The 15794-nt window shown below is 55.6% G+C and overlaps 5 protein-coding genes across 5 annotated transcripts; 3 read left to right on the forward strand and 2 right to left on the reverse strand.

Moving 5' to 3' along the window:
• Positions 1 to 381: 381 nt before the first annotated feature.
• BKA78DRAFT_357235 (uncharacterized protein) lies at positions 382 to 1415 on the forward strand (the record flags this gene model as incomplete). Its single annotated transcript, XM_066892183.1, has 2 exons — positions 382 to 467; positions 596 to 1415. 2 exons carry the CDS (start codon positions 382 to 384, stop codon positions 1413 to 1415), a joined length of 906 nt encoding a protein of 301 aa, XP_066739325.1.
• Positions 1416 to 1618: 203 nt separating this feature from the next.
• Positions 1619 to 6318, reverse strand: BKA78DRAFT_327142 (condensin subunit Cut3). Its single transcript, XM_066889487.1, has 4 exons — positions 6164 to 6318; positions 2197 to 6099; positions 1963 to 2088; positions 1619 to 1908 (listed from the first exon to the last, which is right to left on the reverse strand). Exons 1-4 carry the CDS (start codon positions 6293 to 6295, stop codon positions 1843 to 1845), a joined length of 4227 nt encoding a protein of 1408 aa, XP_066739326.1. The 5' UTR covers positions 6296 to 6318; the 3' UTR covers positions 1619 to 1842.
• Positions 6319 to 6711: 393 nt separating this feature from the next.
• BKA78DRAFT_327147 (actin family) lies at positions 6712 to 8602 on the reverse strand. The gene is made up of 5 exons (XM_066889488.1): positions 8377 to 8602; positions 7836 to 8319; positions 7694 to 7788; positions 6962 to 7641; positions 6712 to 6908 (listed from the first exon to the last, which is right to left on the reverse strand). The coding sequence occupies exons 1-5, from the start codon at positions 8423 to 8425 to the stop codon at positions 6843 to 6845; spliced, it is 1374 nt and encodes a 457-aa protein (XP_066739327.1). The 5' UTR covers positions 8426 to 8602; the 3' UTR covers positions 6712 to 6842.
• A 6-nt stretch (positions 8603 to 8608) lies between these two features.
• On the forward strand, positions 8609 to 11103 carry BKA78DRAFT_55215 (glycerol:H+ symporter). Its single transcript, XM_066893362.1, has 5 exons — positions 8609 to 9103; positions 9160 to 9227; positions 9278 to 9403; positions 9464 to 9871; positions 9925 to 11103. Exons 1-5 carry the CDS (start codon positions 8791 to 8793, stop codon positions 10888 to 10890), a joined length of 1881 nt encoding a protein of 626 aa, XP_066739328.1. The 5' UTR covers positions 8609 to 8790; the 3' UTR covers positions 10891 to 11103.
• Positions 11104 to 12577: 1474 nt separating this feature from the next.
• On the forward strand, positions 12578 to 15775 carry BKA78DRAFT_327156 (uncharacterized protein). The gene is made up of 4 exons (XM_066889489.1): positions 12578 to 13294; positions 13351 to 13838; positions 13887 to 14224; positions 14270 to 15775. Exons 1-4 carry the CDS (start codon positions 12844 to 12846, stop codon positions 15441 to 15443), a joined length of 2451 nt encoding a protein of 816 aa, XP_066739329.1. The 5' UTR covers positions 12578 to 12843; the 3' UTR covers positions 15444 to 15775.
• The last annotated feature ends 19 nt before the right edge of the window (positions 15776 to 15794 follow it).

Below are 15794 nucleotides of genomic sequence, written 5' to 3' on the forward strand. Positions count from 1 at the left end.
GGAACAGTTTGCGGCCATGCCAAACGGCGACTTGCAACATCTTCAAAGACGCGAACGTTGAAATCATCATATGATCCTTGCTTAAGATGACGAAAGCTGCAGTTCCCGACCTCTGGCCCCGTTTGACTCCTTGATTGACACTGCATGCCAGCATGCCTGGTGCCAACCCACAGCAAACGCACAATTAGATATCCCACCGCCGGGCTTCCAAACATTCTCTCTTGCAAATCTTCTTCTCCACTTCTCCACCTTTTGTGCTGATTCTCCAGAAAGTTGCGGATCATTGCTCTCGCTCGTCGACAAGCAGCCCGAACTTGCTCGCGCATTCCTACAACAAATACCACCACCGCGCGCTCCCTCAAGAGGGGAAACCTTTTCCTCATGGCGACCGAAGTAGTCAAGCCTCGACCTCATGGTTCCTTTGCGCTGGCAGCGCGGTCAAAAAACACTCGGCCATTCTCGCTACGGTACGTCGATGGAGGTGGAGAGACTTTTTTGGGGGGTCGAAGCAAGGGGATGCGATTGCTGCATGACAACGCACTCTTGTTCCCACAGACTTGGGTAGCATTGCTAACGAACAGTCCATGTGGCACAGGACGCAATTCAAAACGTTTACCGTCATCTCGACGATCCTCGTTGGACCGCACGCGCAGTCCTTCCTGGTGCATCGCGACGTGCTGGCACACCACTCTGCGTTTTTCGGGGCGGCGCTCAACCACACGTTCGCCGAGGGGCTGTCGCAGGAGCTGTCGCTGCCGGCCGAGGACGTGGCGACGTTTGAGCTCTTCCTGCACTGGGCGTACACGGGGACGCTGGACGACGTGTTCCAGCGGCAGGGCAAGGTGGCCTTCTACCTGCTCCTCAACCTCTACGGGCTGGCGGACCGGCTGTCGGTGGAGAAGCTGCGCAACGCCGTCGTGGACAAGGTGGCCGAGTTGGCCGAGAAGAGCAACAGCGTGCCCACGCCGTCCGACACGTGCACGCTGTACGACGACATACGCGACACGGCGCTGCTGCGCAAGCTCGTCGTCGACCTGTTCGCCTTCAAGAAGACGGACGTGCTGCTGGCCACGCACCCGGACGACTGGCACCCGCTGTTTTTGCGCGACCTCGTCGTCCGTATCAAGCGCCCCGAGCTCCAGGGCATGAGCCGCCACGCCCTCGTCGCCTGGAAGCCCGCCGCCTGGAAGGACACGCGCGCCTGCTGGGCCTGCCGCGACGTCATGCAGCCAAACCTCAGCGCAAACATGTGCGTCGACTGCCGATACGTCTTTTGCCTCTCGTGTACAAACTCGGGAAAGGCCCTCTGCGGCGACGATGCCGCGAAGCTGGCCAGCTGCAAGCCCTGGGTCAGAGACATGTGCAAACACTACCACGAGCATTCCGAGTCGCATCCGTGCTGCCCGGAAAAGTAGAGCGCCGTACGCCGCGTGCGTATCTCTGATCTGCTTTTGGCGCCTTGACACATGTGTACAGTACAGCGGTTGGTAATGGGGGCTCACGGCGCACTCTTGGTTTTGTAGATATATACCCTTTTCCGGCCACATGGAGTTTGGAGTGTCATCTTTGTACATATCATCTTAAAGCTATGGCTGGGGCAGAAGTCTGAATTCAATCATGTTGAAAAACAAATTCATACAGCTCAATGACCGGGCTGCTGGCTTGCTAGTAAGCATTTTCGCCGATCGAGGTGCCCCTTACTCTACCAAGAACAACCCTAAAACGCCTTATCATGATCACCGCCCTTTCCCTTTGATCATGGCCCCATTCCTGCCCAAGAAATCCGTGTCCAACCAGCACCCACCGCTTCGCCAACAAAAAAATGCAAGGAGACACACCACCTCATGCGGCGCGTGGTCGCGCCCTCGCGACAATGTAGTCCTTGTTTTCCACCGTGACACTCTTGGTCTGTGGGAGACATTAGCGCGCGGTGGTCATCGCGAATGGGTGGGGGAGCCTTACCATGTGGTTCACCTTGTAGATACCAACCAGCCGCACAGCCGACTCAAACATGTTGTTGCGCAGCGAAATGACGATGAACTGGGCATTCTTGGTGCGCTCGGAGATGTAGCTAGCGACAATCGAGATCTGCAGGCGGGCGGGCGGGGCGCCACATGTCAGGAACTGAATCAGAAAAGAAAATGTCTCGCAGCAACGCGACTTGTGCGAGAGAGCGAGGCCGGGCAGGGCACTTACATTTCGAAAGTCCAGGGCTGCATCGATTTCGTCCATGACGTAGAGCGGCGTCGGCTTGTAGTGGTGCAGGGCAAACACGAGCGCCAGGCTGCTCAGCGTCTTCTCTCCACCAGAGAGGTTGGAAATGTTCTTCCAGCCCTTGCGTGGCGGCATGACGCTGAAGTTGATGCCTTCGCTAAAGGGGTCCATGGTGTCGACCAGCTCGAGCAAGGCGTTGCCGCCCATGGTGATCATCTGGTACATTTCCTTGAGGCGCTGGCCAATGATGGTCAGGCCTTCCATGAAGCCTTCGAGGCGCAAGCTGCGCAGCTCTTCGCAGCGCTTCTTGTTGGTGTCGCGCTCGCCGACTGCCTGCGCGAGGTCCGCACTGCGAGCAGCGTGTTCCTCGACACGGCGACGGTATTCAGCCAACACCCCAAGTTCCACCTGGACGTTTTGCGTCTTCTCTTCGAGGGCGGCAATGTCTCTCTTGAGCGCAGCCTTGTCCATGTCTTGCAGCTCGTCCTTTGTATAGGTTGGCGGCGACTCGGGCTCCTGCTCTTCGCCGATGTCGGTGATGTTTGTGAGGGTGAGCTTGCCAAGTTTGTCCTCCCAATGCCTCAAGCGCATTTGGTTTTCCTTCAGACTCTTCTTGTGCTCCTCCAGCTTGTTCTTCATCTCAATCTCGACGCCGCGAGTCTCGTTCATCTTGGCAATCTTGACGTCGAGTTCAGATTTGAGGGCTTCAAGGGCATCCTTCTTCTCCTCGAGGGCATCCTGGGCTTCCTCGGCTTGCTTTCGTGCGCCGCTAGAGTCCTTCCTCTGTGTCTGCACGTCCTCCTCGACCTTCTCCATTTCTGCAGCGAGGCTCTCCAGCTCGGCTTCTGCCTCCCTGTGGGCCTTTTGTTGCTTGGCGACTTGCTTGGTTGCTTTGGCCTTTGACACCTCGGCACGAGACATTTCATCCGTCAATGTGTCAATCTGCTCCTTGAGCATGTCCACCTTGGCCTTTTGGGTTCGCAGTTTGATGCCACCAATTTGCATAATCTGGTCTTGGAGCGCCTTGATTTCTTCTTCGACAGAGGAAGTCTCTTCGTGGAGCTTGCCAATGTCCTTCTCCATACTTGCAATATTCTTCTCCAAGCTCGCCCGGCGCGCTTTGTCCGTCTTCGAGGGCTGTGACTCGGCCGCAATCTCCTTGATTCGGCGCTGCAAATCGGCTTCGTTGCGGTCAAAGCTTTCCATCTCGAGCACGGCTTTTTGTTCCTTGGTTTCGAGCTTGGGAATGGTGTCGTTGAGCTTTCTCAGGGTCGTCTCAAGCTGCCTCTGTTCTTGCTGCAGCTCCTGAAGGGTCTTTTCGACGGTGTCTCTGTCAGTCTCCAGCTTGGCTACCTGTTCCTTGGTGACATCCGCTGCCAACTTTGACGACATTGCACCCTTGAGAACTCTGTTGCCACCACCACTCATGGTTCCAGACTTGTCTATGAGCTGTCCGTCGAGAGTGACGACTCGCCATCTCTTCGCGCCATAGGCGATGCGATTGGCTTGCGCAAGGTCATCCGCTACCAACGTGTTTTGTAGAGCGCTGTAGAAAGCTGGCCTAAATTTGTCGTGCTTTGGCTTGACCAGGTCGAACAGCCTAGGAGCGTCTTCTGGGGTCTTGATCTGGGAGAGGTCGCGTTGAGCCAATCGGTCGAGTAACACAAAGTTTGCGCGCCCCAGATCGTTTTTGCGGAGGTACTCGATGCACTGCTCACCAACGCCGACCGAATCCACCACTAGGTTGTTCAATTGTGGGCACGCAGTCGAGATGGCGACGTCGTACTTGCCATCGATCGCACCCAAGTTGCCAAGACGACCATGGAAACCGTTGATACGTCCCGACTCCTTGAGGCGCATCAGTCCGGTGAGGACCTTGCCCTGAGATTGGCTTGCAGAGAAATTGGACCGCGCCTCGTCTGCTCTCTGGCGAGCCGAAGACAGCTTGGTTCGGACGGCTGGTTCCTGTTCCAAAAGAGACGCCAAGTCACTCTGGACCTTTTTGATCTCCTTCTCAGTCCGCCGCTTCTCCAAACGACACTCCTCCAACTCAGCTTGCTTGGCTTCCTTGGATTCCTGGAGGGCGGCAATCTTTGCTTCGGTATCGGCTATCGCAGCAGCACCGGCGCCGTCCTTTTCTCTAAGAATGTCCAGCTCACTCTGTGCGACGGCCATGTTGGATTTGTGCTCGTTGATCTTATCGTTCCATGGCTCGAGCGACTTTTGTTTCCGCGCAATGTCATCTGAAATGTGCTGAGTCTTGCCCTTTAGATTGTCGCGAATTTCGTTGAGTTGCTCTTCCTCGCCCTCCATCTTCTCCCGCAGCTCATCAATCTGGGCAGTATTCCGCTTGATGTCGTCGTCCGCTTGTTGGATGTGGGTTTCGCCCTCGGAAACACCAAACCTGCTCGTCTCAAGGACCTTTTGAAGCTTCTTTTGCTTGTTGGTCAGGAACTTTTTCTTTTCCTCGAATTTGACATTTTCCTTGTCAATCTTGGCAAGATCTTTGAGCAGCTCCTGGGTTTGCTTGTTGAGCTTCTCATACTCCTTGGCGCTGGACTTGTGTTGCTTTTCCATTTCCTTGATTTCCTCCTGACGCCCCTGGTGCATTTCAAATTCCTCATTGAGTGAAGCTTGAATCTCGTCAACTGCCTCTTGCGTGACCTGGATGTTGTCTTGTGTCTCGCTCATGAACAATTGCCACAGAGCGGATTGCTTGGAAGCCAGTTCATTCTCGTCGCGGACGTAGGCCAAAGCTTTGTTCTTCTTCTCCTCCAAGCCCTCTTTTTCCTTCTCGACGTGCTGCACCCTGTTGTGCTTCTCCTGGCAAACCTCGTTGAGTCTTTCGACCTCAGTCGCGGCCTCTTCGATTGGCGCCTTGTACTTGGACGTGCCGATGATATCCTCCAGATACTCCAAAAGACCGTCCTCGTGTTCGCTTGGCGCTTTTGGCTTCATGGTCGCAATCGATTCAACCTCGCCCTGCAGGATCAAGAAACGTTTGTGGTCCAGGTCAATTCCTCGGTCCCGGAGCAGTGCTGTCACGACGGTGAAATTGGACTCCTTCCCGTTGACGTAGTACTTGCTCGAGTTGTTCTTGAATGCCCTGCGAGATACCGTGAGACCAGAATCGGGGATGACTTCGCTGCCTCCACCGGGGAGATCTTTGACTTCTTGAAACTGGACCTCGACCTCGCAATGATCGAGGTTTGGATGACCGGCCGAATTGTGAATCAATGCAGAAATCTTGCTTTGACGCATCTTGCTTGCTCTGAAACCAAAGACGAATAGAAGCGAATCGATGACATTGGATTTGCCCGAGCCGTTGGGTCCTACAACGGCGGAGAAGGAAGAGTGGAATGGCCCAACTCTCTGTTCGCCTGCATAACTCTTGAAGTTTGTCAGGACAAGCCATGTGATTACCATTCTTGCCTTTGGTGCTTGTGGCTCTTGGGACATGGGTTGCGCAGCCGCCTTTGCTCGGGCTGCAATATCCATGGGCCTCTCCATCATGGCAGCACGTGGGTCAATCCTGGTGGCCATGGGCGACTGAATTGGTGCCTGCGAAGCGGGTGGTTTCGCCTCTGCCGGACTCTTCGAGGACTCGAGCTTCGTCACGTCGTGATCTTCCGTCTGCACGGGCTCTTGTCGAGGAGTGGGTTCGGGTCTTTCGGAAGCCTCTCGCGTCGCGACTGGTGTCTTTTGACGAGCCAAAGCTTCAGTGTTTTCCAAGTCCTCCTGGATTGGCTGCTGCTTCTTCGGCCGGGGCGTCGCCTCTGATTGAAGGTCCGTTTCGTTATGAATATTTGATGTGTTATCGACGGCGTCCGTGATGTCGGATAGCGGGGTTGCGCGGCTTGCTCGTCGTGGTGTCGCCTCTGGCTCCTAGTAATGATGAGCAATTTAAAGATTGACCTTTGGGATAATGGTGTTGAATGGGGCAATTTACACTTGGGGCGGCTGAGAGCCTACTCCGGCGACTCTCGCGAACATTCCGCCTGCCTCTCCGCGTGGATGATGACTTCCTCGTAGACTCCGCCTCTGGCTCAACCGAAACGCTCTCTCTGCTGGGTGTGGCCATTTCGGAGGGTTCGACAGACTGACTGGCTCTCGTTCGCCGTGACTTTGTCGCGGTGCGCGGCGCGACAGGAACTTCGGAAGCCTTTCGTCGTCTTGATGTCGTAGGTGGTGCGGGCGTGTACTCTTCTTCGCTGTCTTGGTGTGTCGTGTTTGCGTCTTCGTCACCGGAGGATTCGACGATAGTTTGGCGGCGGGGAGCAGCACGCCTCGAACGGCGCGCGGGAGTAACTTCGTCGACCATGTTCGCAACGGTAGCAGAATGGTTGCGCGCCTGCCCAGGGTTGGCAGAGTAGTTTGTCCAGGGCGCAAACAACACGAGCGGCTTCAAAGTAAACATCGGCGCCTTGGCGCGCTAAAAACCCGGCGGGCAGCGCACGTGCGGCGCGTCCCCCACATTTCGTTCCACGGTCAAGGAGCTGTCAAAACACCATCGGAACGTCGTCTGGTTCTTTATTCCTCACTACCAATGTCTAAACCAGATGCAAAACCATGCCACAGCCTTTTGGTATCCTGACAAACGCCGTCCACCACTTTGCTTCTCATTACACCTACTTGCATCTCTTCTCGACAATGGCTGCACCATGCTCATCGTACTCCTTCTTGCTGACCCAGAGCTATGTTTCTGATTAGCCGCTGCTTGTAATAGCTTTGAATCGATAAAGCTCACCTGGTGGAAACTGCCCAGGCTCCCGAGAATACTTCCGCCAATCCAGCTGGCATACTTTCGCTCAACAGTAGGTCCAGGTGCCTGCAACCTGATCCTCGGGCCAGGGTACATTGCTGACAGCTCCTGGTTCAAGCGGTCCGTGAAGCCATACATCAGAGAGGAGCCACCAGTCACGACGATGTTGGCGAGAAGTGCCGGGCGAACTTCGACGTCGACGTGGCTGAGGGCTTGGACTACGAGTTGCGGTATGGTCTGGTCATCGCGCGGCCTAGGGTTATCCGAGTCTGTGAGAGCAGCCTTTGCGTCAAACAACCCCTCGGCGGCCTTGAATCGCTCAACACCAAAGACCTGGTTCCACCCGTCGGGCATCTCGAATGGTCGAGTAGGGGAGCTCTTGGCAACTTCTTCGTTGCCACTGCTGCTTAGCTTCCCTGGGCCGGTCCACATCTGCACTACCGATTCCTTGAACTCCGTGATGACCCGTTCCTCCTCCAGTCTTCTGAACGACGGGTGGGGTTCCTTGTCGAACTTCTTGTAGACAGCCTGAGCAGGAGCACCTGCTTCCACAGGAGTCTTGGAGGCGACCATGTAGTGAGGGGTCAATGGCACCTGTGACTGCTTGAAGATGAGTCGCAATTGCTGCGATACAAAGTTGCCCGCCAGAGGCGACTTCATGATACCTGGGCATGGTTTCTTAGCAAAATCCAAAGCACTGCAAGAGAACAAACTAACCCTTCTTGATGACGAGACCATCAATGACCGGGGTGACGGAAGTCGTTGCAGCGCCAATGTCAACTACCAGCGCTGATGGTTTTCCTGATGCGAATCTAAAGAGGTCAGCTTGAAGACTTCCTAGTAATCGCATCGCACCTACGCAGCCAAGACTCCCGTCTTCTGGACATAGAATGCGGGAGCTCCCCATTCCTCCATTGCAACCTCGATGCACTTTTCGCGATGCTTCTGAGTCACCCAGCCCGGCTCGGACATGAGCAGTGGTGAGCCCTCCAGAGGCTTTTCCGACTCTTCAGCGTCTTCCATGTTGACATCGCCGTCTCCGTTGTTAAGACCATTCTTGGACGCACTGGTTCCCTTTGTGCCCGTCAGGCGCGAAGTGATGGAATATTCCCACAACTTTGTTGCAACGTCCCAATCCTCCACCACGCCCTCTGTGGACCATGGGTTCTTGATTTCTAGGTTGAGCAGCGGGTTGTGGATCGAGTTTTCGCCGAAAACGGGGTCGCCTTGGCCGTCGCGCAGGCCATAGAAGGATGGAATCACTGATTTTGGCACATCTTCGCCAGCGAAGCCAGCGCGAGTTGTCGAGTAGCCGGGGTCGAGGACGATGGCAGAGACCTCATCTGCGTAATCAATGTCAATCGTTGGCCTTGCATCGACTCGCAAATGGCATCAATTACCTCCGGCGTACTCATTCTGAGCTGGTGCTTGAGAGGTGGGTAGCGCCATGGTGATGGAGGTTGGCACGCTTTTGCAGGAGACCAGGCGGATTGATTGTGCGCTTGCTGCGCGTCGAGCGTGACCTGATGTAAGCAGGTGGTGTCGAGCGTGAAGATGCAAATCGGGTTTGCGCGATGGAGTTGTCGAGTTGAGAGGGCGATTGGAAGCGCGACACGCGCGAGCCCGGGGCGGAGCTTGGTAGCGGAGCGCGGAGGCCAGCGGAGGGAGAGACCCGGTCAGCTTACAACCCATTCGCTCCAACACGTCCACCATCCTCGCGCACTTCGCCTCGCCCTCCTGCCAGCCTCCGACTCCTTTTCGCTCGTTCTCGGGAGCGCGTCTGTCTGCAATGGTCTGAAAACGAGTCGCTCGTCATGTCATCGTGGATATCATGGCTCTCCGGCCTGCGCCGTCTCTACTCCTTGGACACGCTGGATACTCGCTTTACTACCTCCTCGACAACTCCGGCCAAACAAGTAAATAGCGAGTCGCGCGCCACCGACACTGCAAATTCTTCGGCACAAGAGACACAAAATGGCCAGGCCAAGGGGACTGCTGCAAATGCTTCAATACGGGCTACGAATGCTCAACCATCGAGATGGAACACCCCCGAGTTCTACTTTTACTATTTGGTCTTCCTCACGGTGGTGCCCATGATGTTCAAATCGGTGTATGATGTATCTCAACGTAGGAAATACAACTCATTTGGCAATCAGGACATGGCGTGACTGATGGACCCTTAGCATCGCATCCCAACTATCCAAAGATTGAGCCGCTGCTTTCCAAAGGCTGGATCCCAGGTCGCAAAGTCGTACGTCACTCAAAGGCAACGAGAAGTATGCAGGAATTGACTCTGTGCAGGACAATACGGACCACCAATACTCTTCATTTCGTGACAACATCCCCTACTTGTTCATCGTCGTCATTCTCCATCCCCTTCTTCGCCGTCTTTACGACTACCTGTGCCGCGCGGATACATATACCCAGGTCCGCCAAACAGCACCCGCGAACAATGGCTTCAATCTGACCCAGGGCTTGAGCGTTGAGGCTGCCGCCGACGCGCGACTCGAGCAAAGAATTTCCTTTGATTTTGCCTTTGCCCTGGTTTTTGTGACGGCGCTCCACGGATTTTCGGCTCTCAAAGTTCTTGGGATTCTGTACTTGAACTACAAAATTGCAACCACTGTGCCCAAGAAATACCAGCCCGCAGCTACCTGGATATTCAATGTGGGGACTTTGTTTGCAAATGAAATATTCCAAGGCTATCCCTATAAAGACGTTGCAGCATTCATCCATGGCAACGACGGCGAAGGGACCTGGGGAGCCTGGCTTGACAGCTACGGCGGATTGATGTCTCGCTGGGAGGTTCTCTTTAATATTACGGTCCTGCGCTTGATCAGCTTCAACCTGGACTACTACTGGAGCATCAACATGCGGGGAGGAAGCCCCATAGAGGTAAGATTGCATGGCCCCATCACCACTGGATAACTGCTTATACACATAAGAAGAAGCAACTTGATCCCTCGAACCTTTCTGAGCGAGACCGCGTGTCCATTCCGGCCAAGGCGAGTGATTACAGCTTCCGCAACTACATCGCCTACGCTCTCTACTCGCCCTTGTATCTCACGGGCCCAATCCTCACCTTCAACGACTACATTTCGCAGCAGCGGTACCGGGCACCCAGCATCACGCGCCAAAGGACGACGCTCTACGCGATCCGCTTCATCGTCGCACTGTTGACAATGGAGGTTGTCTGCCACTACATTTACGCCGTGGCCATCTTCCACGTGCAGCCCGACTGGGCCGCGTATACGCCCTTCCAACTCAGCATGCTCGGCTACTTCAACCTGCACCACATCTGGCTGAAGCTGCTGCTGCCGTGGCGGTTCTTCCGGCTGTGGGCGCTGCTCGACGGCATCGACCCGCCGGAAAACATGGTGCGGTGCATGAGCGACAACTACTCGGCGCTGGCCTTTTGGCGCGGGTGGCACCGCAGCTTCAACCGCTGGATCGTGCGCTACATCTTCATCCCCATCGGCGGCAGCCGCAGCGGCGGGCCGTGGGGCAAGGCGCGGGCCGTCGCAAACTTCCTCGCCGTCTTCACCTTCGTCGCCCTGTGGCACGACATCCAGCTGCGGCTGCTCATGTGGGGCTGGCTCATCACGCTCTTCGTGGCGCCCGAGGTGCTGGCGTCGATGGCGTTCCCGCGCCGCCGCTGGGCCTCGCGACCCACGGCCTACCGCGTCCTCTGCGGCGTCGGCGCCGTGGGCAACGTGCTCATGATGATGGCGGCAAACCTGGTCGGCTTCGCCATTGGTCTGGATGGCTTGCAGGCCCTGGTCAAGGCCATCTTTGGCAACTACTCGGGCCTGGCCTTCTTCGCGGGGGCGTGCGGCGCGCTGTTTGTCGGCGTGCAGGTCATGTTTGAGGTCCGCGAGGAGGAGCTGCGCCATGGCATCAAGTTGAAGTGTTAGATTTGCGGGGTATGAGTCCTTTGGAGTGTATTGTATGTCGCCTCGAATTCTTTGTGCCATGGCAGAGGAGCGCATGGAGTCTTGAGTACAGCAGAGAGGAAATTTTTTTTTAAATTTCCAATCGACGCAAAAAAACAAATTTACAACCATCTTCCATCACCAACCAGATTCTTCAGTCGACGTTTTGTACAGAAGACAGACATGACCGCTTCTCAAGCTCTTTTTCCACCCACCAGATAAGTAAGAGTACCACAGACCCAAACCACACAACAATCCATCGACAGCAGGCGACGAGGGCGCCTCGCAATTTCGCTTGCGCGCCTATCGTACCGCCTGGCTCAAGACGGATCACGGGTCTTTCAAACGGTAGGTTTGGATGCGCAAAAGAAGCGTCATTCGAGGTGATTGTTGTCGTCGCTTCGTATTATGTATTACTGCGGCGTAAGCGAGACTGGCCACAGCTATCTATATTTGCACATGGGATTTTCCGGGGGTTGGGGGAAAGGGGGAGGTGGATTGAAATTTGGATTTGTGGGAGGAGTATTTATCGAAAGGGATTCGTGGTGGGAAATATCGACAGTCTGGAAGAGAATTACGATTTGACGGCAAGGCATAGCATTATTGGTCCTACCGCAGCCGAGATGGCGATGGCTACTAGTTATATCCCCAGTGCAAATAACGTCACTTGGTCAAGGAGAGACGGACGCTCCGTGCAAGCAACAATACGTGTCTGAAATAATGGTGATGGCGCGAGGAGAGAGGGATGCCCGGACAATTTGAAGCTCGGATGTAGCTGCAGCGACGATCTCGGTTTGCTTTGACCCTGATTGACAAGTCGCTAGGTTTGCTTGAGCTTCCTTCACATGCCGGCCGCAGAGGAGTGGATACTGGATTGGATGCTCATGCAGGCTGCGTGACGGCCTGGCGGGAGGGAGGGGACCTGAGAGGTGAAGATCATCCGCGACGCGCCCCACGCCCACGAGCTGCAACCTCCGCGCATCCCCGGCCGTGCATTGTTGCCAGTGCGGTAGGTATCTGCAATTTTGACGGTGCCATGTGGACAGAGGAATGGATGTGCTAGGGGACAATCGAGGGCTTTGTCTGTGGGAGGCGGGTACGTCCGTAGATGGCGCAAAGCTACGCCGACTCGTGACATGTCGGTGATGGTTGTGGAAGTGTTGGAGAGATGATGGTCTTGGGCTAGGTGCGGTGCGTATTTGCAATTCTCATGTGGTGACGGAGACGAGGCACGTTCACAAGACAGGAGCTTAGTGTACGTAGTTTGAGCCGGTTCTAAGCTCCAGATTCAAAAGAGAGGGGTCCAGACCAGACGGGAGCTAAAAAGCGCTGGTGTTGAAACATGAGCGCGCCAAACATCCCTGGCCTCGGCGGGTGTCGCTGCAGGAATAACCGTCGGGGTAGAGAGAGAGAGGAGGAGAGGAAATTGAAAAATGTCAATATGAAGAGGAGATGAACAACAAAGCAGTGGCGTGGGTGTGGGCGTGGGAGCATTGTAAGCACCGAGTGAGTGGTGGTAGGCTAGTGGCGCTACGCTTTTCCCTGGCAGATGTCAAGAGGATCACCACCTCCCGCCAGATTGGAGCTGCATGCGGGCGTAGTGACGTCAGCTCCCCCTATGACCTTGTGTTTCTTCGGTGATTGTTGTACATAATAACCTACAGTAACAGTTGAAGTTGTCTTCGGTCCCTCCGACTCCTCAACTCGCGACATTACCCGCCCGTCGCCACTTCCCTGTGCTGCGCCTCTTCAGCCCACCTGAGCGCACCATCACAAGCACCACCACTGCACTGCACTGCGCTGCGCTGCGCTGCACCGCCGGCCTTTGCCTTGCCATCACGTCATCTCCGCTGCCGGGTATCCAGACTTGTTGCAACGGTAGATATCTCGTCGTCTCTGCATTGTTTTCCTCAAACCATCCCGTCCCTCCCGTCCATGGCCTATAACCCCGATCGCCTCTCGCGCGGCCACCGTCCCTCGCCCAACTCTGGCCCAGACTCTACCGCCGCCATGGATTCCTCCCCGCTTTCACAGACGCTGGCCCCCCACCAGCTGCCCGGTCGCTTCAACGAAGACTTTGACGCCAGCCAGCGCGGCTCCTCCATCCTTGACGGCGATGGCATCAACCGCTCCGCCTCGCGCGCATCCCAGCGTTCTGCAGGCGCCGCCGCCGTCTCGCGCAGCGGTACCTTGAAAAAGAAAAATTCCGTCAGTAGGAGGACGAGCATTCGGAGAAGCGGCAGTCGCCGGAGCATGCACGCCGGCAGCATCAAGGGCATATCCGTGCAAGACGATTCCAAAAGCCCAGACAGCTTCAACAATGTCTTTTACACGCCCGTCCCCACCTCCGGCACCCCTACCGACATTCTCGCAAACAGGTTCCAAGGTATGCATGAGCCGTGTTTTTGAAATCGACATTGTGTGGGTTGACGCAAGCTGCAGCATGGCGCAAGCTCCTCAAAGACCTGATTACCTACTTTCGCGAGGTACAATCGTCGTACGAGACGCGCGCCAAAGCCTTGATCAAGGTGTCCAACGTCATCAACAACACCAACACGCCGTCCGTCTTCCTTAGCGACGGCGGCATCAACGAGGCCAACCGCATCCTGCGCGATTACCACAAGCAATCCGTCGTCGAGGCCAACAAAGCCCGTGACATTGAAACCGACGTCATTTCGCAGCTGAGCGGCCTCAGGTCCGATCTCGGCAACAAGATCAAAGAGATCAAGTCGCTTTCTGGGGACTTCAAGAATTCGGTGGAAAAAGAAAAAGATGGAACCCGCAAGGCTGTGGCCCACCTGGAAGATGCATTGGCCGCAATTGAAATCGATCCTTCTTCGGTGGCCGGCAAGGGCGATCCGTTTGTCGTGAGACTTTCTGTTGAGCGCCAGATTGAGAAGCAGATTGAAGAGGAGAATTACCTGCACAGGGTATATATTAAAAGTAACCATGTTTTGCGCTGGGGCTAACTTTCTCAGGCATATCTCAACCTCGAGGGTTCCGGACGAGAGCTGGAGTCGATTGTCGTGGGCGAAATTCAAAAAGCGTACAATGCATTGGCTGGCATTCTCAAGCGCGAAGCCGACGAGGCTTACGAGACTGTGGAGCGACTCCGCGCTGGCCCCGTCTCCATTCCCAAGGACCTGGAGTGGACTCAGTTTGTCGAAAATGACCCGCATTTTGTCAATCCCAGGACACCCTTGCGCAACATTGACGAAATCGACTACCCTGGCAAACACCACCCAGCTGCGGCCGAGATTCGCGCGGGCATGCTCGAGCGCAAGAGCAAATATCTCAAGAGCTACACTCCGGGCTGGTAAGTTGGCAAGCTTGGTTGTCGAATTACTCTAATGCGCCGCAGGTATGTCTTGTCGCCGACCCATCTGCACGAGTTCAAGTCTGCAGATCGCATCTACACTCAACCACCCGTGATGTCATTGTATCTGCCGGACCAGAAACTTGGAACACACTCGCAGCCGGGCTCCTCGTCGCACAAGTTTATCCTCAAGGGTCGACAAGCGGGTTCCATGCACCGTGGCCACACTTGGGTTTTCCGCGCCGAATCATACGACACGATGCTTGCGTGGTACGAAGACATTAAATCTTTGACCGAGACGAGCGGACTCGAGCGCGAGACTTTTATCCGGAAGCACACTAGGAGCGTCAGCCAAGGAAGCGCGCGGTCTGTTAGCAGCGACGGTCTCGACGACAATGAAGCGGACGAGGTTCCGTACTCTGCGCAGAACTCTGATGTGGGCATCAAACAACCGGCAGCGATAAGGCCTGCACCAGGTGGGCGCTTTCCTTCGGATCTTGCTGTCAATCATCACTTACAAGCTCCACTCTCGCCTTCTAGTGGTAGCTCCGATGCCGATCATGACTTGACCACTGCCGCCGGGGGACTGCAACACCACCAGCCGGAAATGTCGGCCAACTACGTCGCTGAGCCTCCGCGCCAATACCACCAGCCGACGACGCATCAATACGAAGCATTTCCATCTGGGCAGCCAGACGGGAGCTACGACACACAATATGCATACCAGCCGCAGGTTCAGCAGGTATCTCCCGCCCATTCGTCTTTGCCGAATGCGCCTGACTTTCAAAGGCACAATAGTACGACCACGTACCAGGACTGGTTGGCCCCGTCAGCGGGTGCCGCAGCTGGCGCAGTGGGTGCAGCAGCTTACTACAAACAGAAAGGGGGTGATCAGCCTGGGATAGCTGAAGAGGATATGAAGCCAGCTGGGGTGGCATCCCGGACGCCTCTGGAGAGACAGAATTCCTCATTCGCTCCCACTGTCGACTCTGAAGGAGCATTCGTGGCGGCGACCAATGTGGCATCCAATGAGACGACCAATTCTCGTCACGACACGGTCACTGCTGGCATCGCAGAGGCGCCAGCTACTTCCAAGACGGGCGACTCCCAACCAAACGGCAACTCTTTTCCGTCCATCAATCGTTCAGACACGGATTACAGTGTCAGCAACCTACACATCCCCGGCGAGTACCCCCGACAGGGGTCGATGGCCGCATGAGTGATACCCACGGCGCGGAGGGCAGTGCGACGGGTTGTCCACCGGCCCGAAGTAGCCTCACGATTTGACGAATTTCATTGCATTGCGTTGCGCTTGCGCTTTCCAATGCTCTCTCTATTATTTTGGAAAGCCCGAATTGTACAGTACATACACAAGAAACGAAGCGATTGATTGCGAAACCAGGGGGCAGACGGATGCGAGGGATGGATCCAGATGCCAGTCGGGGTTTCTTTTTTGTAGTGAATGTTATTGCTAGGTGCTTTGCATGCAGTTAGTCCCTGGTGTGCTCGTGAATCATGTCTTGTCGCCACGCGCCCGCCTGCATGTGTGTCTTGGGTCGACCAGAGATTT

The sequence above is a fragment of the Phyllosticta capitalensis genome (genome assembly GCF_038381095.1).
Source record: "Phyllosticta capitalensis strain CBS 128856 chromosome Unknown BKA78scaffold_12, whole genome shotgun sequence".
Taxonomy (NCBI): domain Eukaryota; kingdom Fungi; phylum Ascomycota; class Dothideomycetes; order Botryosphaeriales; family Phyllostictaceae; genus Phyllosticta; species Phyllosticta capitalensis.